This window comes from Narcine bancroftii, chromosome 12 (genome assembly GCF_036971445.1).
Source record: "Narcine bancroftii isolate sNarBan1 chromosome 12, sNarBan1.hap1, whole genome shotgun sequence".
NCBI lineage: Eukaryota > Metazoa > Chordata > Chondrichthyes > Torpediniformes > Narcinidae > Narcine > Narcine bancroftii.
The window spans coordinates 81,165,714-81,191,091 of NC_091480.1; the positions used below are offsets into that span (position 1 = coordinate 81,165,714).

General features: G+C 45.0%; 1 protein-coding gene across 1 annotated transcript; it reads left to right on the forward strand.

Annotated features, from left to right (window-relative positions):
- The first annotated feature begins 10,027 nt into the window (after positions 1 to 10,027).
- On the forward strand, positions 10,028 to 21,266 carry LOC138747675 (keratin, type I cytoskeletal 19-like). Its single transcript, XM_069907158.1, has 8 exons — positions 10,028 to 10,556; positions 12,134 to 12,216; positions 15,265 to 15,421; positions 16,116 to 16,277; positions 17,385 to 17,510; positions 17,600 to 17,820; positions 19,215 to 19,252; positions 21,053 to 21,266. Exons 1-8 carry the CDS (start codon positions 10,125 to 10,127, stop codon positions 21,154 to 21,156), a joined length of 1,323 nt encoding a protein of 440 aa, XP_069763259.1. The 5' UTR covers positions 10,028 to 10,124; the 3' UTR covers positions 21,157 to 21,266.
- Positions 21,267 to 25,378: the final 4,112 nt, after the last annotated feature.

Below are 25,378 nucleotides of genomic sequence, written 5' to 3' on the forward strand. Positions count from 1 at the left end.
AGCACTCATCGGAGATAAAGATACAACTGTCTCTTCAGGCCTGTGAGTCCTTCTTCAAGGTGTGAGTGAAAATCGGGAAAAGGACGGGGAAGAGGGGAAGTCAATGTTAAAAGTCAAAGTTGGAGGGTGCCTAGACAGAGGATGAGGGTTCCTCCAATTTGTGCGTGGTCTCAGTCTGGCTGTGCCCAAGACCATGGGCACACACGTCAGCAAGGCAATGGGATGGGAAATTGAAATGGGTTCCCCCTTCCACCTTCATCCCCCTGTCTCATTTCTATTTGTCTCTCTTTTCCCTTTTCCCTCCTTTCACGGAGCCAAAATCCAATCTCACCTTTCCTCCGATCATATCCCATTAACACCTTTTGTCTGTTGGTCTGGACTCCTCTCCCTCCCATTCTTCCCCAGTCTTTTTTGAGATACCTGCTTGCTTTTTGCTTCCACCTTGAAGAAGGGTTTAAGCCTAAAATATCAATAATATATATTTTTTTAAAGATATTTTTATTGAAGCAAAATAGCCATATTTTTTATAAATGGATACACATAAGTGAAAAAAAAGCAAACGAACAAACAAAATGAACCCTCCCACCCATCACCCATAACCATTGTATGGTATAAATTTCTCCCACATACACAATTGAAAAATAGCAAAAATAAATTTCAATCAAGTAAGGTATGAGGTATTAATGTATATTAATAAGGTATATATTACTACATTAAGCAGAGAGTTTGAGCACGGGAGGAAAAGTGTCCGTACCAGTTAAGTTGTAATGATGGTAAAGAGGCCAATGAAGAGGCCTCGTAGTTTTTCATATGTTGCTGGGTTCCTATGCTTTACAAGATCTTTTCAGGGGTACTATAGGATTTTAACTCGTTTATTATTGCCTCTGTGAAGTAGGAGATTCGGATATTTCCCATTTGTGGCAATATGTCTTTACCTTCTACAGACACCATGAGACCGCTGAGTTCTTCCACAATGTCTGTGTCAGAGACCCAATGTTGCCTCTTGCCCAGGAAACATCCACCAGCGTCTTCTGATCCCATCACCAAAGGCAGTGGGTGGCGTGGTGGGGAGCCAACGAGACCAACAGCGCAACGAATGGACGTCACTGGTTGGAGCAATGTTCGGAACTTGTAGGAAAGTACTGAGGTCAGTCCAGTCCAGGCCCATTACCGGATGCTGACTCCCTCGGCCAGAGATGCCCGGCAGGGCTGAGATATAATGCAGGAGAGAGGAGATGTAGTTGTCCAACCAGTCTTCTCGTGTTTGCCACTGCTCACCTACCAGGAGGGCAGAGCATTTCTTGCAGTGTGGAGGCAGTGCCTGAAAAGTCCACGGACATTTGTGCATCCTCCAAGATCAACAGGATTGTGACCATGTGGGGAACTCCACCCACATGGAGAAGGAGATACAGGAATGAGTTCAAGATTCCTTTATTGTCATGTAATAAAATATTACACAAAATTGCCTTTAGTCTTGCCATCAGCAGAAATTGCCAGGTGCCTCTTACAGTCAGAGAGAGTCCCCCCAGAGTCACCGAGAGTCCATGGATTTGCCTCCAGAGCTCCCACCTCCACAGCTGCACAGACGTCACTACAAACCATTGGCAACCCAAGCTCTAGGTCCATGCAGATAGAATAGAACTGTGCAGACATGGTGCATTCCTGATACACTCCCTTTCCAAAACAAAAAGGCTTTTCACCAAGTACTCTGAGAGAGTGCAGATGACAGACCCAAGCCTGAACTTGAACATGCTAATATAAGCCATTTCTCTCATAAACTCACGGAAAGAATCGTCCTCTGAGATTCTCCGACTCTCCTTATAAATGAGGAATAATATTCTGGCCTTGTCCAATGCGCTCGCACACTATTAATATATAACCACGTGGCATGGTTTGCGTAGCAGTTAGTGCTACACCTTTACAGCACCAGCTATCGGGTCCAGGGTTTGAATCCCACGCTCTCTGTAAGGAGTTTGTACGCTCTCCCACGTCTGCGTCGGTTTTTCCCAGGGGCTCTGGTTTCCCTCCACTGTTCGAAACCTACTTGGGCGGAGGTTAATGGGATGTAAATTGGACGGCATGGAGCAGTGGGCTGAATGGTCTGTTACCATGCTGTATTTCTAACTTAAAAATTAAAAATAAAAATTAATAATTCCACCACATGCAACTAATGCCATCAGACCTGATTTAGAGTATTTTGTGATTTGAATATTTATGGCATTCATTTCAGTCAAAGGAGCATCTCCCTCCAAACCCAGGCTGGGGGTACAAGTCCAGTCACTTTCTTTGACTCTCTGTTGGGTCTCTGAGGGAATATCGCAGAGATTTCACAAAATAAATCACCTGGCCTCAGTCCCTGTGACAGGTCGAACCTATTCATGTGGTGGAGTTTTTACTGACAAACATCTTTCTGCATTCCTGTTCTGGGCAGAGAAAACTGGCAAACCACCAGATCCTGAGGCAATGACATCGATTCATGTCTCTTCTCCACAGTGTGACCCTCCCTCAGTACTGCCCTTTTTTTTGCCTTTTTGGTGGTAAATCAATACTGGCCCTTTGTCCAAAAGGGACGAGTACTGCATTTGTCTACAATTCAGACTATTCACACAAAACATGTTATAAATTGAAACGATTATCTCCATCAATACCATCAAACCCTCGAGAAGCCAACTGTTCCTGGAAACCCTCCAAAGTGCCCATGAGCACTGAGTGCTACTTTTTCAGGGATACATGGGTACACAGGTGCCTTCAGAAGAGAGGCAGGCAGTGAACTCTGTAGAGCGTGTCAAAAGAATCAAAGGCTTGTTGATCCAAACCAAGACTTTTATTAACTAAAAGACTGGATCATATCACATGTAGGTCGACCAGTCCAGAATGACCTGGTCTGGCTAGGAGCAACCCTTTAAGACCTGCCAGGAGGCGTGGCTACGCTCTCAGTCAATCACAGTCATCCTACCCTACAGTCTCTACATATACACATTGGTGATGGAATCTGTACTATCACAAGCCCCAAGACTGCCCATTGCCTGGGCCCATGGTTGGCCATTTTGGTCAGGCCCAGTATCAGACTGATGAGGACAAATCTCGACCAATCCTGGGTGCCCAAACATCAGAAGGGTGGGGCTAAAATGCAGACAAAGCTCAAGGAGCAACCCCCTTCAAGCATGCAAACAGGTGATGCACCTTTGCACACTCCATGTCTATATGAAACATGATCTGAACCAAGCCACTGAAATGACAGACGGCCAGTGAGCCCAAGAATCAACTCAATCAGTGACTCGGCCCACCTCCTTCTCGCTTCATAGGATTTCCCCTCTATTTTCAAACTTGCTGTAATGGCCGAGATGTCATCGCTCCCCACCATTGTCTTTGTGGATTTTCCAAATGTGATAGTTGGGAACAGGTTTCATGACCGCATTCTCGGTTTCCAATGATGTGAAAGAGTTTCGGCCACAGGGAAAACTGAAGTTGTTGGCCCAGCACAACTCCTATAGGGCCCAGGTCTTTCAGAAGATAGGTCTGGAATTTTTATGAAAAGCAAACTAGACACTGATAAAACATTAATCCCAAATAGGGCCGAAGTCATACTAGCACAATCCTTCTCAGAGCACACCATCCCGTATTCCTCACGTCGAAATGAGAGCCTGAGATGCAAGTCCTTTATCCAGACAATAGGATAGCAGTGTGATGAACAGAAATTCTTAGATGCTTCGCACACTGGCTCCCTGGCAAACCGCCAATGCTTCCTGAACTCTTCGAAGGTGAGGTCGAAGCTCCCAGGCCTTCAAGATGCCATTGAAGAGTCATCAACAACTGACCACCAAGCTCATCAGTGATGAGCCTGTGGTAGAGACACCGATGTTAAATGTTTAACTAGCAAATTTGATGAAAGAAAGTAGTTCTGTGGTGGAGTGAATCCACCCTGGCAACTTGCCTGCTAATTGCTTGAAGTGCAAAGTTGGAGACAGCAGAGATTTACTGACAAACAACAGACTTCTTCTGAACAAGACATCTGCCTGAGTATTCCCACACCACATACACAAAACCACCTTTCGATTCAAATCCCATTTCTGTCATTGAAATCATTTCTCATTCACTGTCTTCACAGCGGTGCAGATCATAGCCTTTTTCCACTGGCAACCCAGTTAATTGGCCATGCAGTGTCCCGGGATAGGAAGCCGCTTGTGCTGTTTCCACTGGGCTACCTTTATGCAGGACACCAACTGCTTTTCCACTGAATACAACTCATCCCCGGGAATTGGAGAGTCCACCTTCGAATGGATATGGAACGGATGGAAGTTGTCCTTTTTCCACTGGATTAATCACCATACCAGCATCAGCTGACACCGGGGATTTGAGTGGGGTAGAGGCCTTCAATCCCCCGAGCAATTTGATGACATTTGATGCCAGTGTGCCGATTAAACCAGTGGAAAAGGACAACTTCCTGGGTTAATTCCCTGTTAATTCCTGGGACAAGGTGCCAGTGGTAAAAGGAACCAGTGTGGCACAACAGGAATGATTTAGGACTGAGAGTGGAATGAGTTGGCAAAGGAGTGGCTGGCGATGGCCTCCTGTGATGTAACATTCTCAGATTCTAAACCTGTCTTTGTGGTTGGAACCAGAATTCCCGATGGAAGAAGGAACGAAAGAAGTTGGAAGGATGTCTCGTGTGTTTGAGCTGGCAAGTCTAACCATTTCACCAGCCATTTCCGATGGATGGCAGGAGCTAAAATCCAGTCAAAATGTTGCCAAGGTCACTCGGTGAAGCCTGGCCAGTTATCTGAAGTTGATGCAATCACCTCTTGAATTCTGCCACCATTAACTACCATTTGCAAACAACAGGAAGTCACAGGGTTTATTGGTATGTGTTTAGCAGTCCAGAAAGACCACATTCCATGCCACACCTGAGATAGATTCCAGTCCTACTTCATACATATAATGCCAATGAGATTGAATCATGAGATGATTGGGTGAGTGCAGAGAGTCTTTTGCCCAAAGTAGGGGTATCAATTTATCAGAGGACAGAGATTTAAGGTGAAAGGGAGAGACTTAACAGAGACCTGAGGGGTAACATTTTTATACAGAGGGTGGTGAGTGTATGGAATGGACTGCTTGAAGAGGTGGTTGAAGCAGGTACTATTGCAAGGTTTGAGAAAACATTGGGCAGATGCACAGATAGAATAGGTTTAGAGGGATATGGGCCAAAAGCTGGCAGATGGGATTAATGTGGGTGGGTCATTTTTGTCGGCACGGTAAAGTTGGGCCGAAGGGCCTATCTCAACGATGTATGACTCTGTGACTCTCCACTAACCTGGATTTCAGTGTCAGCAAGTATCAGGAAGGTTGACCCAATCCAGAGCAAAGCAGCCTGCTTAACAAGCTCTTCACCCTTCTCCCCCCCCCCCACCACCAGCTGCAGTGAACACCCCTTGTCGGCTGAGCCAGACCTTCCCTCGTTCACCTCACACTATTGTCGGTTTCTCATTTATAGCACCCTATCACACTCTCTCTGTCCCTTCCACCTTAAACTTTTGATTTTTTTTGGCAAGTCCCAATATGCTGATGGCATCATGAAGAAAGCACGTCAGTGCCTCTACTTCCTCAGGAGTTTGCAGAGGTTTGGTATGGCACCAGAAACCCTGGCAAATTTCTACAAAGTGTGCTGAACAGCTGCATCATAGTCTGGTATGGGGATACCTGCAAAAGGGCAAGACAGGAAAAACCTTACCCACCATCAAGAACATCTACAGGGAACGCTGCCGTCAACAAGGATCCACACCATCAGGAAACAAGTAGAGTTGCCACAAGACTCACACCATAAGGTTCAGGAACAGACCCCTCAACAAAAAACTCAATCTGGGACTCATTTAAGGACTCTTACTTGTGCACTTCATTGATTTTCTTTGTTGGTTGATCAAAGTAAACCTGTGAAGCTGTGAGGTAGTATCCGTGGGCGAAATGGATGGTCAACTTTTCAGGTCAGGCCACATTTGCTTGCCTTGGTAAAGGCCCTTGCCCTGAAATGTTGACTGAGCATTTTTCGCCGTGGATGTTGCCTGACTTGCTGAGCTGCTCCGGCTTCTGAGTGTTGATTCTAGATCCAGTATCCAGTCCCTGGTAAACCGGGCTTCATTCAATAAAGCACGCAGAACCCGCAAAACCGCTCCTGGTATGTCCACACCCCCACAGCCAAGCCTTCGGGTGTGGTGACATTATTTGGGGTTAGTCAAATTTGTGTTCAAATTAAATTGCAAGAATGCAAAGCGGCATGATCATCTAAACAGGAAAAGTCACATTTTTTCAGCAGGCGTTCATTGGAAGGATGCCTCCTGCAAGATGGACAGAGGGGTGAGGACAGACTCAGTGTAGGAGAGCTCCCCGAGGAGCTTTGATGGATTCTGAGCCAATCAAGAGGACAGCAGGGCAGGGGATTAACTAGGAGAGGAGAGAGAGGTGGATGAGTTTGGGGAGGGGGAAGGGGGGAAGGAGTCTGGAACTTTGGCTCCTGTTTGCAAGCCTTTACTGGATTAATGCTGCAATATTGGACCCTTTCTCTAATCTCCAGAACCTCGGCACAGTTTGCCTTCGACTCTGCACTTGGAATAAGTGAATTGGTTTGTCACTGTGAAGACCAGGGAAAAGGCACTTACACAGAGCCCTGTATCATATTTCAACATTCCTTCCAACTCTGAGGTGGGGTTCTGCGGTGGCTGACACATTCTATGTGGAAGTTGCTCTCACAGGTGGAGCAGGTGGTGGTTAGTGTTCAGGTGGATGGGTGGTTTGTAAGGTGATGTGTTCCTGACCCTGGTTATGTAGGACATCTGTGAGTTCCTGTTGCAAGGTTCTGAAATGCTCCTTCTCTACCGAGCAGTGATGTCACAGAGTCAGACCCCACAGGTCCAGAGTGTCAATGCCGATCAACCTATCTTCTTGCTTTAGTCCCAATTGCCCACATTAGTCCCAGACCCCTCCAATCCCCTCCCATTCATGGAGTTATTCAAATATTTCTTAAAGGAAACTAACATCTGGCAGTTCATTCCATGTGCCCACCACCTTCTGAGTTCCTTCAACTCCTTTCTAAATCCCTCTTCCCTCAACTTATTGTTATGACCTCTCATCTCAGGAGATGGCAGAAAACTGTAAGAATCATTGGGTTGTAATAGCAGATGATTTTAAGTTCTCAAATTTTGCCAAGAGTGTGTGGAGAAGGATGCAAGGTTCTGTTTCATCCGCACCAGTCGTAGGATTTATGGGCTGTTGCCGGGGACACACAGAGACACAGACATCCAGAACTTCTGGAAAGCCATCAAGATGCTCTTTGGGCTGCCCAAAAAACATTGATCTTTCAGCACATGGAGGTGACGGTGCGGGTATGCTGCTGACTGGTACATTCCAGACTGAGGGGTGCACTGAGGCTTGGCGAAGCCACTGTGGGGAAGGACCATGGTCTAGCGTCATCCCATTACTGGTCACTGAGGGGTTGAGACTGAAGGGATGTCCCTCAAACAACAGAAGGGAGAATGACAAGACTGCTAAATAGAAAATGAATGTAACAATGTACAGTTTTGAAAATGTACGGCTATGATACAAAGTGTGCAAAAAGACTGAAAAGTTTTCTTAGTAATAATTTATTGTGAATAAAGTCTATTTTTGGTTAAATACATTTCTACTGGGATTGTCTGCTTGTGAAGGACTTGAATGGTGTGGAATGTGTAAGTTTTGCCCGGGGTAGTATTTCGAGCAACATATATAGTCCTACTCGAGAGGAGGCAATACTGGACCTTCTCTTGGGAAATGAGGCAGGCCGAGTGACTGGTGTCGGTGGGGAGAACTTTGGGACCAGTGACCTAATTCTATTAGTTACAAAATAGTTATGGAGAGAGTGAGGGCTGGCCCACAGTTTGACACCCTAAATCAGGGCAAAACTAATATTAATCAGGATCTTGCAGAGGTCAAATGGGAGATGAAGGAACATGAGGTAAGTGGGAGGCTTTTGAAAGCGAGAGAGGGAGAGTTCTCAGAGGCAACATACTTCTGTTAGAGTGAAACTCTTCCCAACATGAGATATTGTGGCTCTCTGGTCAAGTACATAAGGAGGCATAATGTATGTCAGATTGGAAGGCAACTTGGATCATGAATCCCTGGAAGAGTAGAGGGTTTGTAGGGATGCAGTGAAGTGGGAATGAGGTAGCTCTGGCAGATATGGCAAGGAAAGGAAATACCTGAAATTATATTAAGAGGAAAATGGAGTCGGAGAGAAAACAGGGACCCTCAAGGATCAAGAGGGAGGTCTATGTGTGGAGCCGCAGGAGATGGGAGAGATCTTGATTGTGTCTACTGTAGAGAAGGTCATGGAAGTCAAAGAATTTGGGAAAGAGAACAGTAATTTTTTTGGGAAGCATATTCACTTTACAAGAGAAGAGCTGTGAGCGGTTCCCCAACATATAAAGGAGGCTAAATCCCTGGGCCTTGACCAAGCGTATCCAGGGACATTGTGGGAAAGCAGAGAATAAACTTCTGGTGTCCTGGTGGAGATACTTCTACCATTGTTAGCCATAGATTAGGTGTCAGATAACTGGACAATGGTTCTTAAAGAAGGCTGCAAGCCCAAGGCTGGGAAGTACAGAATAGTGAGCTCAACATCAAGGATTTCCAGCAGTGGGTGCATATCCAAGGGAGGTCTCAGCAGTGGGGTGCGACTGGGGGGGAAGGGTGGGGTTCTCAGCAGTGTGAGTGTTATGGGGTTCTCAGCAATGTTACTGGGGAGGAGTGGGGGTCTCAGCAGTGTGTGTGCTATGGGGGGGAGGAGGTTCTCAGCAGTGTGTGTGTGTGTGTGTGTGTGTGTGTGTGTGTGTGTGTGTGTGTGTGTGTGTGTGTGTGTGTGTTAGTGAGGGAGGGTTTCCCAGCAAGGTGTGGGTTAGTGAGGGAGGAGTTCCTAGCAGTGAGTGTGTTAGTGAGGGAAGAGTTCCCATTAGTCTGTGTGTTAATGAGGACGGGTTACCTAGCAGTGTGTATGTTAGTGAAGGAGGGGTTCTTAGCACTGGGTGTGTTAGTGATGAAGGGGTGCCAGCAGTGAGTGTGTTAGTGAGGGAGGGGTACCTGGCAGTGTGTGTTTTAGTGAGGGAGGGGTCCCAGCAGTGGGTGTGTTAGTGAGGGAGGGGTTCCCAACAGTGAGTGTGTTAGTGAGGGAGAGGTGCCAGCAGTGCGTTTGTTAGTGAGGGAGGGGTTCTTAGCAGTGGGTGTGTTAGTGAGGGAGGGGTTCCAGCAGTGAGTGTGTTAGTGAGGGAGGGGTGCCCAGGAGTGTGTTAGTGAGGGAGGGGTGCCAGCAGTGAGTGTGTTAGTGAGGGAGAGGTGCCCAGGAATGTGTGTGTGTGTTAGTGAGGGAGGATTACCTAGCAGTGTGTGTTAGTGAGGGAGGGGTCCCCAACAGTGTGTGTTTTAGTGAGGGAGGGGTTCTTAGCAGTGTGTGTGTTAGTGAGGGAGGGGTGCCCAGGAGTGTGTGTGAGTGTGTGTGTGTTAGTGAGGGAGGATTACCTAGCAGTGTGTGTTAGTGAGGGAGGGGTGCCCAACAGTGTGTGTTTTAGTGAGGGAGGGGTTCTTAGCAGTGGGTGTGTTAGTGAGGGAGGGTTCCCAGCAGTGAGTGTGTTAGTGAGGGAGGGGTGCCCAGCACTGGGTGTGTAACTGGGAGGAAGGATCCATATGCATCTAGAAATCCCAAGATTCGTGCTGCCCAGTTCATCATCGGAATGCCCTCTATTTTTGACTCCGGGTTTGGCGAGGGACCTGGAAACTGACCAAGTCCAGCGAGTAAACAGCGGGTGGAGCGGAGATGGAATCTTGCTTTGCAGGCTGCACACAGATTGTGGTCAGGTCGTTTGTACCGAGGGCTGTGGCATCTCAACCCACCCACATCGGTATGTGGTTCAACCGGATGGGAGAATGTGGATGCCTGAGCCGGTTCTTCGCGGTCCCTGGGCTTTGTCTGATCTCACAAACCCGACGGGGCTCATTCTGCAGGACAGCCCTTGGAGACAAGCTGGACTATTTAAGTCGCAGGCGCCTTGGTCCAAGCGCACTACTGCTCTCCAATTGCCCGTTGTGAGACTCCCAACTCTGCGATCATGTCCCTCAGAGGACAGTTCTCCCAGAACGTCAGGAGAACTAGCCGTAAGGCTGACTCCCTGATCCTGGGCAGCTCTCACCAGAGGATGAGTGCGAGTAGCAGCATGGTGAAGCCTCACCGTTCCTCCAGCGTCTACAACATCTCGACCAGGTCCGGCCGCATCTCCAGCGTCAACTACGGTTCTAACAAATCCGGCACCTACGGGGGCTTCTACAGCTCCGGAATGCTGGCCCCATTCTCCATCAACGAGAAGCAGACCATGCAGAACCTGAACGAGCGCTTGTCCAATTACCTGGAGAAGGTGCGCTCTCTGGAGAAGTCCAACGGTGAACTGGAGGGCAAGATCAGGGAGTACTACGAGAATAGGTCTCCCGCCAGCTTCAAGGAAATGGGGGACTATTGGAAAACCATTCACGACCTCCGAACCCAGGTAAGTCTGTCTCCAAGACACGCAGGAGACTGGAGGCTGGAATTTGGAGCCACAAACCATCTCTTGAACTCTGCGCAGGCATCACTGGGAGTGGGGAATGTCCTGTGTCTGGAACGGTTTCCCACCGTGACAAGAAGGGAACCTTTACCTTCACTCTTGATTTTTCTCCCTCTGATACCGCTTCCATTCCACCCGCTGAGCTAGTCTGGCCGGCTGTTTGTAAGTCTATTTGCTAAGCAGAGGGTTCAATCAAACTCCCCATGGTCATCTTTGCAGACCAGCTCCACGCCATCTTCCTGTCATCTTTGAGTACAGTTCAGATCTCCAAGGGGTCAGACTGCCCCATGTTTACAGGAGGAGCTCCCCCAGTACTGTTGTAGAGTTGGGGTGAGAAAGCTATACCTCCTTGGTTCTGAGTGGCAACCAGAGAAGGGTTAGCATTCTCCAGCATGGAACCTCCATTACATGTAACCTGGCCTGTGCATTGTTCCCTGGCCTGTTTATGTATCTCCTGGCCTGTGCGTTCATCCCTGGCCTGTGCGTTCATCCCTGGCCTGTGCATTCATCTACTGGCCTGGGTGTGCATTCATCTCCTGGCTGGTGCATTTATCTCCATTTCAGCCCACGAATGTGTTCAGCTCCTGGGTGGCAATTTTTTGGAGGACTTGACCATTCAGCCCTTCATCTGACCTACCCCCATTTGTTCATTCTTGGACCCATTCGAGAGGCTTTGGGCACATATGACCTCAGGGCCCATTACCAGCCTTTCCAAAATAGAAAGCATCCTTGCTCTCCTTCCTCTCCAACACCCCCTCTTTCCTTCTGATCCCTTCATTTCCATTTCCCTTTTCCTTCCTATTCTACTCTCACTTCATCACTGTCACTCTTCTTTTCGTCTCCTCCAGACTCCTGCTGGTTGCTGTGCAGGCACAAATTCCAAACTTGATAAATCAAGCACAGTAATGCAGCAGGTAGTGCTGCTGCTGTGGCTCCAACAACCCAGGTCCAATTCTGACCTCAGGTGCTGTCTGCGTGGAGTTTGCACATTCTCCCTGTGACCATGTGGGTTTCCCCAAGGTGCTCAAGTTTCCTCCAACATCCCAAAGATGTTTGGATTGGTGAATTGATTGGCCACTATGAATGACCCAGGATGTAAGAGGGTGATTGATGGTTTAGAGGACAGGTGACTGGGAAATAGGTGGGGGAAATGGGAAATACTCTGAGACCCAGCATTAAATTGATGAACTGAAGAGCCTCTTCATGCAACAAATCAAAATCTGGAATATGAAACACAATGAAAATGACTAAAGCAAATCGAGGACTGTGGGCTCAGACTTACTGCCTGACTGGATAGTTTGGAGTCATTTTATGTTCTACCAACTTGAAAAGGATCGGCAGGTCATTACTTAGATATTTGCATTTCCACTGCAAGCATCTCGATCTATTCCATCCTCATGACCCCCCTTCCCCACGAGCATGTGGCCCGTTGTCCTCCCTTCGCTCTCTGCAAGTTTCTGCTGCTGTTTTTATATTTATATTTGTGGTTCTCAGCTCAGAAATGTGTTTGAATTTTACAGATCAACGCTGCTTCTCTGAATAATGCCAAGATTCTGCTGCAGATCGACAATGCAAAGCTGGCTGCGGATGATTTTAAAACCAAGTGAGTCATGTGATGCATGCAGACACATTGCTTTTTTAAATTTAGACGTATAGCACAGTAACAGGCCATTTCGGCCCATCAGTCCATGCTACTCAATTCTTCTTTGGCTTGGCTTCGCGGACGAAGATTTATGGAGGGGGTAAAAAGTCCACGTCAGCTGCAGGCTCGTTTGTGGCTGACCAGTCCGATGCGGGACAGGCAGACACGATTGCAGCGGTTGCAAGGGAAAATTGGTTGGTTGGGGTTGGGTGTTGGGTTTTTCCTCCTTTGCCTTTTGTCAGTGAGGTGGGCTCTGCGGTCTTCTTCAAAGGAGGCTGCTGCCCGCCAAACTGTGAGGCGCCAAGATGCACGGTTTGAGGCGTTTACAGCCCACTGGCGGTGGTCAATGTGGCAGGCACCAAGAGATTTCTTTAGGCAGTCCTTGTACCTTTTCTTTGGTGCACCTCTGTCACGGTGGCCAGTGGAGAGCTCGCCATATAATACGATCTTGGGAAGGCGATGGTCCTCCATTCTGGAGACGTGACCCATCCAGCGCAGCTGGATCTTCAGCAGCGTGGACTCGATGCTGTCGACCTCTGCCATCTCGAGTACCTCGACGTTAGGGGTGTGAGCGCTCCAATGGATGTTGAGGATGGAGCGGAGACAACGCTGGTGGAAGCGTTCTAGGAGCCGTAGGTGGTGCCGGTAGAGGACCCATGATTCGGAGCCGAACAGGAGTGTGGGTATGACAACGGCTCTGTATACGCTTATCTTTGTGAGGTTTTTCAGTTGGTTGTTTTTCCAGACTCTTTTGTGTACTCAATTAACACTGCATTAACCTCCAACCCCTGATACCTTTTGAATGGTGGGAGGAAACCGGAGTCCCCAGATAAAATCCATGCTGACACAGGGAGAACGTACAAACTCCTTACAGACAGCGTTGGACTTGAATCTCGGTCTTGTCCCAATTATTGACATTGTAAATTGTGAACAGCTCGAATATCTTTTGCAGAAGTCTGTTCATGATTGGTACAGAGGAGATGATCATTCCCTGCTTCTCAGTTAAGCCCAGTTTCCACACTGCAAGAAATGACTGATTGATTTCATGAACAGAATATGCCAGCAGGAGGGATAATAGCAATAAACAGGAAAGAATGGCAAGGAAAATGGGTCTGAACAGTGAGAGGTCATTGGAAGCATGGAAAATAATCAATAAAGCAATCAGGTAGAACAGTGGCAGGTGGAATTTAATCCAAATAAGAATGAGGTGATGCATTTAGGAACTTCAAATAGTGGCCAGACATAACCAGTAAATGGCACGGACCTCAGGAGTGTTGGTGGACAGTGGGACCTCGAGGCAGAAGTTCAGGTTCTCTGAAAAACATAGGTGTATGGGTTAGTGAAGAAAATGTTTGGTATGAGGCACTGGGCACAAGAGTTGAGAGGTCATGTGTAGCAGTGCAAAACATTAGTTAGACTGTATTTGAAGCATTGTGTGTTCTGGTCACCATGGCCAGAACAGATGTGGTCACCACAGAATGAGTACGGAGGAGATTCACCAGAATGTTACCTGGGATGGAGCGTTGTAGAGCAGCCAATCTCCACGAGGGCCATATGGCCCAGCTGGGGACCAGAGTACATTTACGGGATAGACACAGACCAAGATCATAAACTATTGTTTTATGCTTTTTTCTGTAGTTGGTGGGAGAGAGGGAGAGAAGTATGGGAACTAAACTTGTCTGCTTCACATGGAAGGGGGCCCATAAATTTTAGCCAGGGTCCTAAGGGGCCCATCAACAAAAAAAATAAGGTTGAGAATGGCTGGTGTAGAAATTCAAGAAGCTGTGTTTATTCTCACTGGGGGACCTGATTAACAATTCTAAAATTATGAGGGCATATTTCGGGAAGGTACTCAGAGTCATTTCCCCAGGGTTGGGGTGTCCACACTGAGAGGGCAAATGTTTAAGTTGAACATTGGAACAATTTTCCACAGAGAGGGTGGTGGGTGTGAGTGGAATGGGACACATTGGAATGAGGAAGTGGTCAAGAAAATACAATTGCAGTGTTGGGAAGGCATTTGGAAGGGTACTTGGATAGGAAAAGGGAGATACATGCAAATGGGATCATCACAGATAGACTTCATGTTTAGAATGCACAAGATGGGTCAAAAGGGCCAGACTCTGTGACTCTATGATACATCACAGATAAGGCCATTTGGCCTGTCATGCTTGTGCTAGCTCTTTGAATGAGCAATTAGTTCTGTTCTTTTTCTCATTTTCCCCAACTCCTGTACATCTTTTCTGGTGAAAGCCCCAAGTGACTCCTCTTTAATGCTGGGCATTTCAGAGCACAACAGCTCGCTGCGTGGAAGCTCTCCTCCATAATGGGGCTCTTTCACCAATGATCAGAAGTTTGTGTTTTCTCGTTATCTTCTGGACATTATCTTATCAAATTTTCTGAAGCTCTGAGGCAGTTCTAGGGAAACAGGAGGAACTTGATCTTGTAATGGAGAAAGCACACATTAGACTTTGGGCTATAGACGAATATTGAAGAACCAAGTAGATTTCAGAATTGATGACCTTTTTTATCACATTATACACCCAGCAAGTGTTTTCCCATTGACTACCACGCCTGATAGAGAGCTTTACAGATGATCCAAAAATTAACTCTGCATCAGAGTGAGATAGAAAGCTTTAGACTGCAGAAGGTCTTGTTAGTTGGACAGAAAAATGGCCAATCTATCCAGAGAGATATGTTGTTATACAGTCTGGAGGATACAGCAGAGAAAATGATTATAAAGGAGAGAATTTGAATGGTATGAAGGGGCAGATGGACCTAGAAGCATAGATCCACAGTTGCTTAAAGATAGCCAGCTCAGTTGATAAGTGTGGTGGTAAGGATATGCAGGATGGCTTCCTTGGTTTGCTAATCATGACATCTAAGATTAAGTACAACACTCATTTGGCTCGAAGAAAAAAATTATACATGGCTCTCAGGAAGCAAATTGTGATTGGTGGTGACTACATTGGACCAACTGGCAAGCCCCCATCTTTCTCCTCCACCCTGCAGGTATGACTCGGAGTTGGCCATCAGGCGTGGAGTGGAGCTCGACATCAATGGGCTGCGCAAAGTCCTGGATGAATTGACCATAGCCAGAACGGATCTAGAGTCACAGATTGAAGCCATGAAGGAAGAAATGACCTATACCAAGAAAAATCACGAAGAGGTGAGTGGCAGAGAAGCAAACAATTCCAATGTTGAGATAAACCTACGTCAAACATCAGGTAATTAGCTAGTGGCATCGAAGATTCAACTTGATCGTGTGCTGTTGCCATTGTGGTAAAGCAGAATTTCTGCCCATGCCTGATTGGTTGAAGGTGTTCGGGATCAGCAGCAAAATGCCCAGACTGAGAATGGCCAGGAGAGCATGAGGGTCTCAGAATATGCCTCCCTGTCTGGTGAGATCAACATCCTTTGTGCCCACTGATACAATAACTCAAACTCCTTTTTCTTCCATTCTTGTCAGTAGAAACATCCTTCACCATCTTCCCCTCCCGTAACTCAATATCCTTCTGTTGTTTCCCCATTCCAATAATGAGGCCTCACTGGATGGAAACAGTGAGACAAGGACTGATTAACTTCCAGGGATGGTGCTAATGGCTTAAATGATCTGTTCATTATCTCTCAGCATCTTTCTCCAGTGCCAATACAACTACACTCCCATTTGGCATAATTCACATCTGCCTTATACCACATCCATACCGTGAATCATATCTACTGGATCTCCGCCAATCAGTGAGCTTGGGGAGATTCTTTTGGATTGATGTCAACACTCTTTTCAGTCTGCAAAATTGGGTCAGCTTTAACACCTTAAACTTCGTGAAGGATCGACACTTATTGATGGAAATCTCTTTTTGTAGGAGTTGAAATCTCTCCGCAGCCAGATTCGAGGCAAAGTCACGGTGGATGTGGACTCGAGTCCAGGTGAAGATTTGACCAAGGTCCTGGCTGAAATGAGAGAAAAGTATGAGGAAATGGCAGCCAAGAACCAGAAGGATGCAGAGACCTGGTTCAAGGAGCAGGTAATTGGAGCAGTATCACATCAGCTAGCATTCCAGTTGCTGCAGTGGGAACCTATACAAAATCCTTTGTGAGTAAGGTTTAAATTAAATTAGGTAGGTGAGGAATGTGTGAACATTTGCAAATAATTGGAGAATTTGTAGCTTCTCTGATGTGTGAACCTATACTTCAACCACAGCCTCGGCACCATTCATGTCACAAAACTCTCTTAAGGTGCTTCAAAGAAAATCCATGAAGCAAACATTAATATTATCTCCCATATTAGGGCAGATGGCCAAAGAGCCAATCAAAGAGATTTTATAGAGCATATTGTGGGAGGAGAGATTAATGGAGGGAATGCATTATTTTGGTGTCAGGCACAGGATGAGCAAGAACCTCTTTGATACACCCTCACAGTGGTGTCTTCATGCAGTAATGCAGTTAGCACAATTCGTTACCCTCCTCTATCTCTCCAACCAATAATGTAGCCCCAATCAGGGGTCTTTTTTTAATTTAGTCAACAGCAATGTCTGCATTTATTGCCCATTCCTAATTGCCCCTGTAAATGAGGAGGCTTTGGTGGGCCTGGACTTATCCCCTGTATTTAAATGTCCCAGCCACCATGCTGCAATTCGAGCTTGAGCTGTTACATCAGTAGTCCAGGTCTTTAATCCTATCAGTTCCCACATGGCCTCTACAGTCCTCATTACCCATGGGGGTTGTCAGGACAACAGAAAAACACCAACACTGCAAAGCTGGAACCTTCAGCAAACAGTGAGTAGCTGGAGAGAGGGAGATGGTCAGTCAGCATTTTGAGTCAGGGGCCTTTATCAAGGTTAAAGTGGGAAGGGGAAATATCAATTATGTCGAGACATGGAAGCTGGGGAGAGACTAAGAGGTGATACGGCTTTGGTCATAAGCTGGTCGGGGGGGATAGAGAGAGAGAAAGAGAGAGAGAGAGAGAGAGAGAAATATATCAGGAGTAGGTAAAGAAGAGATGAGAGTAGTGTAACCAGGTGGAGGTGGGCTGCATTTTGGTAGAATAATTACATTGCCAGAATTTTATTCAGAAATCGTTACAGGTGACCACAATGTCACCCCATGATTCAGATGACTTCTGTGTGTTACAGTCAGTGACTCTCAATCAGAAAATGGACACCAACACCAGGATGGTTCACAGAGAGAAGGATCAGTTGACCGAATCCAGGCGCAGGATGCAGGCAGTGGAGATCGACCTGCAAACTATGCTCAGTGTGGTGAGTGTGGCCCTCAGTCCGGTACACAGACACTGTTACTCTCCACTCACACATTGACTTGGTTACTGACTATCAACCTTTACGTGCAGAAATCATCTTTGGAAAACAACCTGCAGGAGATGGAGGATCACTATGCTGACCAGCTCTTCAACCTTCAGAACATCCTGAGTCAGCGGGAGTCGGAGTTGTCCCAGGTCTTGGTTGAAATGAACAGGCATTCCCAGGAGTACTCACAACTGGTGGATATCAAAACCAGGCTGGAAATAGAAATTTCCACATACCGTCGCCTTCTGGATGGACAGGATATGAGGTGGGACAACTATCAGCACCCAGCCCCACCCCAGCTATCTCTGTCCTTCCCCTTCACTAAGCCAAGCTTCCTGTTAATGATACATAATTTTGGATGAACAGTCATTAGCAGGGATAAATGGCTTAATGGCCAATGGCCCAAGGCCAAGTACAGACAGGCTGGAGAGTCCAGTCCAGGTAATTTACATGGATAAAATGACAAGGTGTACACTAATGGGTGGGGCGGGACCAAACCTTGATTGGCAAACCTTGTATCCTCCAACTCGTGACAGCCACAACCCTTCCCAATACAGCCCAAAGGAAACTCATACAGACAAAACTCCTTATAGATGGCGCAGGATTTGAACCCATGTCTGTAACAGCATTGTGCTAACCTGCTACACTAACCATGCCACCCACATTGGATGATTTGATAGTCACCTCGACTGCTCAATACTGCAATACCCTCTCAGGTATCTCTTTGTCCAAAAAACATCCAAGACCCTGCCTCTGCTGTGCTTTGAGGAAAACTCATCGCAATAGGAGAGAAATAACTTCACACCTTTGCTTTAATTGGACCCCCCAGCCCCCAATTCTACATTTTTCCCCTTCTCTCTACATGCACAAAGAGGGCCCCTCAGAGTCCTGGGGGTTTGGAATGCTGGCTGGCACACTGGGGCATTTCCCAGTCTGAGGGAGAGGCTGCTCAGGTTCACAGTACTGGAAATTCTGAAGAACAAGGGGGAGGCATGGGCCCACACTGGTAAGGGGTCCATCAGCCCACCTCCTCCTCCACTGAATCTGCCTTCTGGGCCAGGCACACTGCCCTCCTTCACCTGTCCTCTCGGCCTCCAGTGGAGAGTTCAAAGGATGAGTGTTGAACACTCCCTCTCTCCAGAGGAGTGCTTTGCACTCAGAGAGCAGGTCTCACAATGCCCTGTTCTGTGCTGCCATACCAAATGTTCAGACACCCAGCAGCATGGTTTAGTGGGGTTCTGGGCCTTGCTCCATGTACCCCAGTGCTGTCCATCCTTGTAGACGAGGACCAGTGGTAACATCAGCCCCCTCAATGTCCTCAATCACTTCATCACCTTTCCAAGATGCAGTGCTGCAGTGAGCTTATTGCTGCATTTTGGCTGCCTTGGAGACCCCCCCTAAAACCTAAAGTACTTGTAGGAAAATCACTTCCAATTACCTTGATGCTGCTTTCCGCAGAGGCTTCATCATCCTGACCTCCGGACTCACCCCATTTCACTGGAGCTATCTCTAGCCCTTCGTCCACTCCCGCTGAGGGCCAATCCTCACCTAAAACCTGTGAGCCACTCATCACTAACCTTCATGCTTCAGAGAATTGTAATTGATTAGTTGTTTTCTCGATGCCCAATTCTAACATTCTTATTTCTGTCTCCCTGCCAGTTATTCAACAGAAATCAGTTCCGTAGAAACCACCAGAGGTAAGCACTAAGTAGTTTATCACCATTGAGTATGTTTCTGAGATTGATCAAATGTTTGCAAAGAGGGAAGGCGAGTGATACATTTAAATAAATGTTAAATCTGATTTTTAAAATTTAGACTTTCAGCACCTTAACAGGTTCTCTGGCCCATGAACACCATTCAGCCCAAATATCCCAATTAACCTACAACCCCCATGCGTTTTGAAGGGTGGGAGGAAATTGGAACACCTGGAGGAAGCCCACGCAGGCACGGGGAGAACATACAAACTCCTTTTAGATAGCGCCGGACTCCAACCCAGGCCGCTGCCCTGTAACGGCATTGTGCTATCCATTACGCTAAACATGCACTTGCTCCTTCCTCCCTCTGGGATGTATGTGTATTGCTCCTCCTTGTCCTCAGGCTCGCTGCTGTGAACTGGGAAAGAGCCACGTGTTCCAAAGCATTTGGGTCCAGGGGTGCAATTAGAGAACAGTGATCTACACACACCTGAGCTGTTGCCAACACTGGGTGCTCTGGGGTCTGACTCTCCCTTCTTAACCATGGGGGCTCTGCAATTAAGGAAGCTGAATGAATTATAGTTAAACCGATTTAAAAAAAAATAGGGAAAGATTGCGCTTGGAAGTAAAACCAAGAAAAGGAAATTAATTTGTTTAAATCTAAATTTGAAAAGTATCGTTAGTGATCTTTCTACCTGAAGGAAAGAGATTTCAAATTTTGATGTCTCATTTTCTGGGCCAGGAGAGTGGTTGGTTGGCAGTAGAAGTCATCACCGTGACAAAGGGATACTCAGCATTGACTGGCATACTTAGATTTTCAATCATGATCTACGTAAATGTGTGCAAAATCCAAGCAAGTTTGGAAAGAATAAAAGAATGGTAGATCTTTGGAGATAAAAGTAGACAAATTCCAGAGCTCTGCCAATGTCTACATCCTGAATAAATTGCAGCTCTATGCTTGAGTATTGCGCTTTATTACACAGGTAGGTTGGCAGCAGTACAAAATGTTCTGTCACCAGCATCGCACTGTCCATTCACCCATACTGAATTTCTGAACGTACATTAACTCATGAAAACTAACTCACCAGACAAGTTTTCAGATTTGCTGCTCCAGATGTTCTAATCCTCTCGGTGGCTCCCATTGAGACCCTAACCCAAACAGGTTTCACTACACCACTACACATGCACGGTGGCTCACCTCACCGAAAACCAGAGGTGAAGCCCTTTTAAGGAGAGGGAGTCGGCATGAGCAGCCCTGAACTCAAAGGCCAACACTCTCATCTCTGAGACAGGGGACTCAGGAGGCACCTTCTGCTCCTGCCAGCACTTCAGTGTGGCTCCAAGGGACTGCTGACGATGCCATCATTCTGACCAGATGTTGAACTGAGAATTCATCCAGACTCTCAGCTGGGCAAAGACCCATCAACATTTCTCACCAATATCCTGGCCTCAGGTCAAAAGATTTTAGTCGATTATCTTTCACGTTGCTATTGTGGCATCTTGCTGTGTACAGATTAGTTGCAGAATTTCTTACGTCACTACACTCAGTGACTCTGAAGGGGATCTCCTTTGTTTCTTTCAATATCTGGTGATGGTGAATGTATATCTGCCTTACAGTAGAGTAAATGCAATTTTGTGTAATATTATCTCTGTTTTATTGCATGAAAATAAAATAATCCTGAATCACTTCCAAAGTATTTCATTGACTGCAAAGGTGTTTTAGGATCTCAAATGTGTGGAAAGTGTATACACAACCTTTACAGTTCGCTTAGTTTGAATCATTACAATATTGATTTCTTCCAGAGCCAGAAGTGGTGACCACTAGGAAGGTTGTAACCATTACTGAGACAATCATTGATGGGAAGATTGTTGCCTCCCATCAGGAAGAGAGTGTCGCTCCCTCTTAGCCAACCTCTTCTCCCCATTGAGATCCTATAATCCTCAGAAGACAATTGTCTCAGATCTCTCTGGGTTTCTGGTGCCTTCAAATAAAGGAGTTTCTTGTGATGCATTAAAACGTGTGTCTGATTTATTGGTGTCAGTGGGTTGTGGTTATTGGTAATGAGCTGGTGGAAGGCAGAATGAACAACTAAGTGGATTGGGGGATGACAGAGAAACAGGCCCTTTGGCCCACTGAACCTCTGGATCACGAGAGGCTGAGGAATAGAGTACATATGACAAATGAGGCAGACGTAGGGCCAATAGGGATTTTTTGGAATATTTTATTTTTGATTTTACAGACTCATGCATTTCAAACAACACAGGATAACATTCATCCCCTTTTACAGAGTCTAATATAACAAGTTTTTTTTTCCCCTTCCTCCTCCACCCCTCCAATCCCAAAATGATAAATCAACAAACACATATTAGTCACAAAAGAAAATAGAACACAGCAGTATAACAATGGTTACAAATGGGTCATAGAAACAATCCAAAGATAACATAAGCAGAAAAGATACCTGGGTAACTCAAGGTACACTGAAAAAAAAATCAAAAATAAATTGGGGTGTATCGACCGGGTCTCAGAGTAATTTCTTCAATCCCAGCATTCCAGGACTGGCGTTAACTTACCACCACCACTCCTTTTAAAGAAAAGATGTGGGGGGGGGGGTGTGCGTTTAATCATACCTGCATCCCAATGTACTGCAAGTATGGTTGCCGCACTTCAACATACGTGCCAGAGCTCCGCCTCAGATTGTAGGTGATTTTCTCCATGGGAACAGCTCCATGCTCCAATGTGTGGGGCTCAGCTGGGAGTTCAATAGTCAATACGAATAGAGCTGGGGATAGTGGATAACCTTGTCTACTAGACCTGGTTAGTGGGAAGGCTGGAGATGTTTGGCCCTGGGTTTATGATACAGCGCCTTGACCCAATTTATGCCTCAACCCGCTTTCCAGCACTTTAATCAAGAAATCCCACTTCAGCCTGACAAAGGCCTTGTCTGTATCCAGAAGGACAACTACTCTTAAGTCCGCCTTTGAATGCACCAGATGTATTATATCTTTTGTAAATTTTATTTATTAAATCATGATAGATATGTTAAACATACGATAATGAATAGAACTTAGAAAACACAAAATACATACATGATTTTTGTATGTAGATAAAAAAACACTAAACCCCTACAACCCCCCCACCCCCTGCTCTAACCCACCCACCCCCCTCTAATCTACCCCCAAAAAGAAAGAAGAAAGAGGAGATCACAATACATAAAATTCATCAATTAATTACCATGGTTCGGAGCAAGACCACTAACCTGCGGAAAGGAGATTTAATAATTCAATCCCATATAATCCAAATATGGGCTCCGTGTTATCAAAAAATGAGTAATTATTACATAAATTATATGTTATCTTTTCCAATGGAATACGATCTCATACATTATATGTATGAGATGGCATACATCGCTAAATACTCAAATTAGTCTCATTTTTCCAAGTAATTGCCAAACATTTTACAGCTACAGCTAAATCCAATCTCAAAAAAGCAATTTGAAATTTATTTAATTTTAATTCTAAACTCAACTTTTTAATATTACCCAACAAAAATACTAAAGGATCTAATGGAAGTTTCACTTTAAAAATAGCTTCTAAAAGTTCCTTAAATCTATTCCAAAAGTGTTTCACTGTCTCACATAACCAAGTGGAATGTAAAAAAGAACCCATTTTCTTATGACATCTAAAACATAATTCTAAAGAAATAAACTTATATTTCTTTAAATATAATTGATGAATAAAATTATAATGAACAAATCAATACTTTACATTTATAATTTTAGTCATATTAATTCATCCAATCATCCTGAGAAATACATATAGCTAAATCTTTTTTCCATTTTAATCTAGATTTATGAATATCTGGCTTAAGCATTTTATTTTGTAATAACGCGTACAATCTCAGATATAAATCCTTTCTTGCCACCTTCTCTACATCAAGAGAAATAACCATTGTTAGGTTAGATTGCTCCCAAGAAACAATCGTTAAAGAAATTAACTTTACAATATTATCTACTGAATACCGATTTTTAATAAAACCCACCTGGTCTACATGAATTAAACCTGGTAAATATTTAGCTAACCTATTAGCTAGAACCTTTGCCACAATTTTATAATCAACATTTAATAAGGAAATAGGTCTATAAGATCCTCCTTTCAATGGATCCCTTTCTTTCTTAAGAATAACTGTAATAATTGCTTTAGAAAAAGAATCTGGAAAAGAATGAACCTCTGTCAGCTGATTCAGTACATCCATCAACAATGGGATTAATAAATCCTGAAATTCTTTATAAAATTCAGAAGTAAAACCATAATTCCCTGGAGACTTCCCACTAGGCATAGATCAAAGTGCATCTATTACTTCTTGAGCAGTAAAAGAAGCATCTAATAACTTTATCACTCAAAAAAGGTAGATCCAAATCAGATAAAAAAAATTATCAATTTTGTCCTCATCCTCCAATACTTCAGAAGTGTACAATTTTTCATAAAACTTACAAAACACATCATTAATTTCCTGAGGTTTATATGTAATCATTGAATTATGTCTAATAGCATTTATTGTTTTAGAAGCTTGTTCTGTTTTTAACTGACAAGCTAATAATTTGTGAGCTCTTTCGCCCAATTCATAATACCTCTGTCTAGTTCTCTGTAATAATTTCTCAAATTTATTAGTTTGTAACAAATTATATAACTTCATATGAACTAAACGTACTTTCTTAGCTTCTGCAGAATTTCGCTGTAAATCCTTTTCCAAAATCTTTATCTCCTCCTCCAATCTACTTACTTCGGCTACATGTAGTTTATTAATTTTAGCAGTATAACTAATAATTTGTCCGCTTAAATAAGCTTTTAAAGCATCCCTTAAAACAAATTTACTATCTACTGAATCCATATTTATTTTTGAAAAAAGTGTATTTGATCCCTTATAAATTTACAAAATTCAAAATTTTTCAACAGCAAAGAATTAAATCTCCAATGATAAACATTTTCAATTCTCTCCGAGTCAGTACACGTTATTAATAACAAAGAACGATCAGACAAAATCCCACTCTTATATTCAACCTTCAATACCCGGCCTTGTAATTTTGCTGATGAGGGAGGGAGAACACATGGAGAGACACCTTCCCCGGCAGAACTATTAAAAACCAGTTTTTAAAGTTTTAAAATGTTTTCAGAAAGTATTGAACACATTGCTGAAATATCCTATAAGTAACTATGAAGAAAACAAAGCATAAACACCAAAAAAAAAGATTCCTAAACAGCTATCAAGCACAAAGAATTTGAGCCTGTTAGAAATTAAAGTACCTTTAAAGAAATTGCTCGAGACAAAAATTGAGAACAAAGAACATTTATTACAACAACGTTGCAAAGTTGGGTGCTTCCCCTTACCCTGGGAATACACACCTACACTAGGGCTCACCCAACTTTTATACAGTCGATTTCAGTATCAGAGTGCCCTCCCCCTTACATTCTTCTGCCCCCTGGATGGATTTGGCATAGGCAATCCTTCCTGCCTACGTGCAGTTTCAGTACACTTGGAGGACCAGGGGGTATCCTGTGGGTGTCCCCTCATGTCATTGTCCTTATTCACACCTTCCTGATTCTCGGGGCTACAATCTCTTGGTATGCAGAGTTGGCTCATTCTATCTAGGGTTGGCTAATTTCATATGTATAAATCTGTGTAAGGTTAGCTAATTAGATATGTAGGACTTGGTACTTCTATCTAGGGCTAGGAGACCTTTATCTGATCCAGACTACCTCAACTTCCTACATTCTATTGTACCTTACCATTCCTTTTCTTAGTCTTATGGTGGCTCTTGTCACACAGAAGATTCTTATGTTAATCGTGCTGACTCTGCTTTCCTGCATCCTAATCCCCAAGCTCATCCTGTTTGTACTGGTTACAGCCATTAACTGATGAATTTTAGTTTCTTCCATGTTCATAATTTTAGATCAATTTTCCCATCTCTCACAGGCCTAACTTTGAAGTGAGACCTCCAGAGTCGATTCCCCCTCATCCCCGTCCACAGTGCCAGTCCTCCGGTAGGATTCACTCTGCACTGGCACCAACTTTGCGCAGTGCTGCAGAAGATGGCGCCGGCACCTGATGTCATCCTCCTCTGGACCTGGAAC

Excerpts from the sequence above, each read along its gene's own strand:
- LOC138747675 (XM_069907158.1), top strand. The coding sequence starts at position 10,125 with ATGTCCCTCAGAGGACAGTTCTCCCAGAACGTCAGGAGAACTAGCCGT. Across the intron at positions 12,217-15,264 it reads GCGGATGATTTTAAAACCAA|GTATGACTCGGAGTTGGCCA; the intron begins GTGAGTCATGTG and ends TCCACCCTGCAG. Across the intron at positions 15,422-16,115 it reads CCAAGAAAAATCACGAAGAG|GAGTTGAAATCTCTCCGCAG; the intron begins GTGAGTGGCAGA and ends CTCTTTTTGTAG.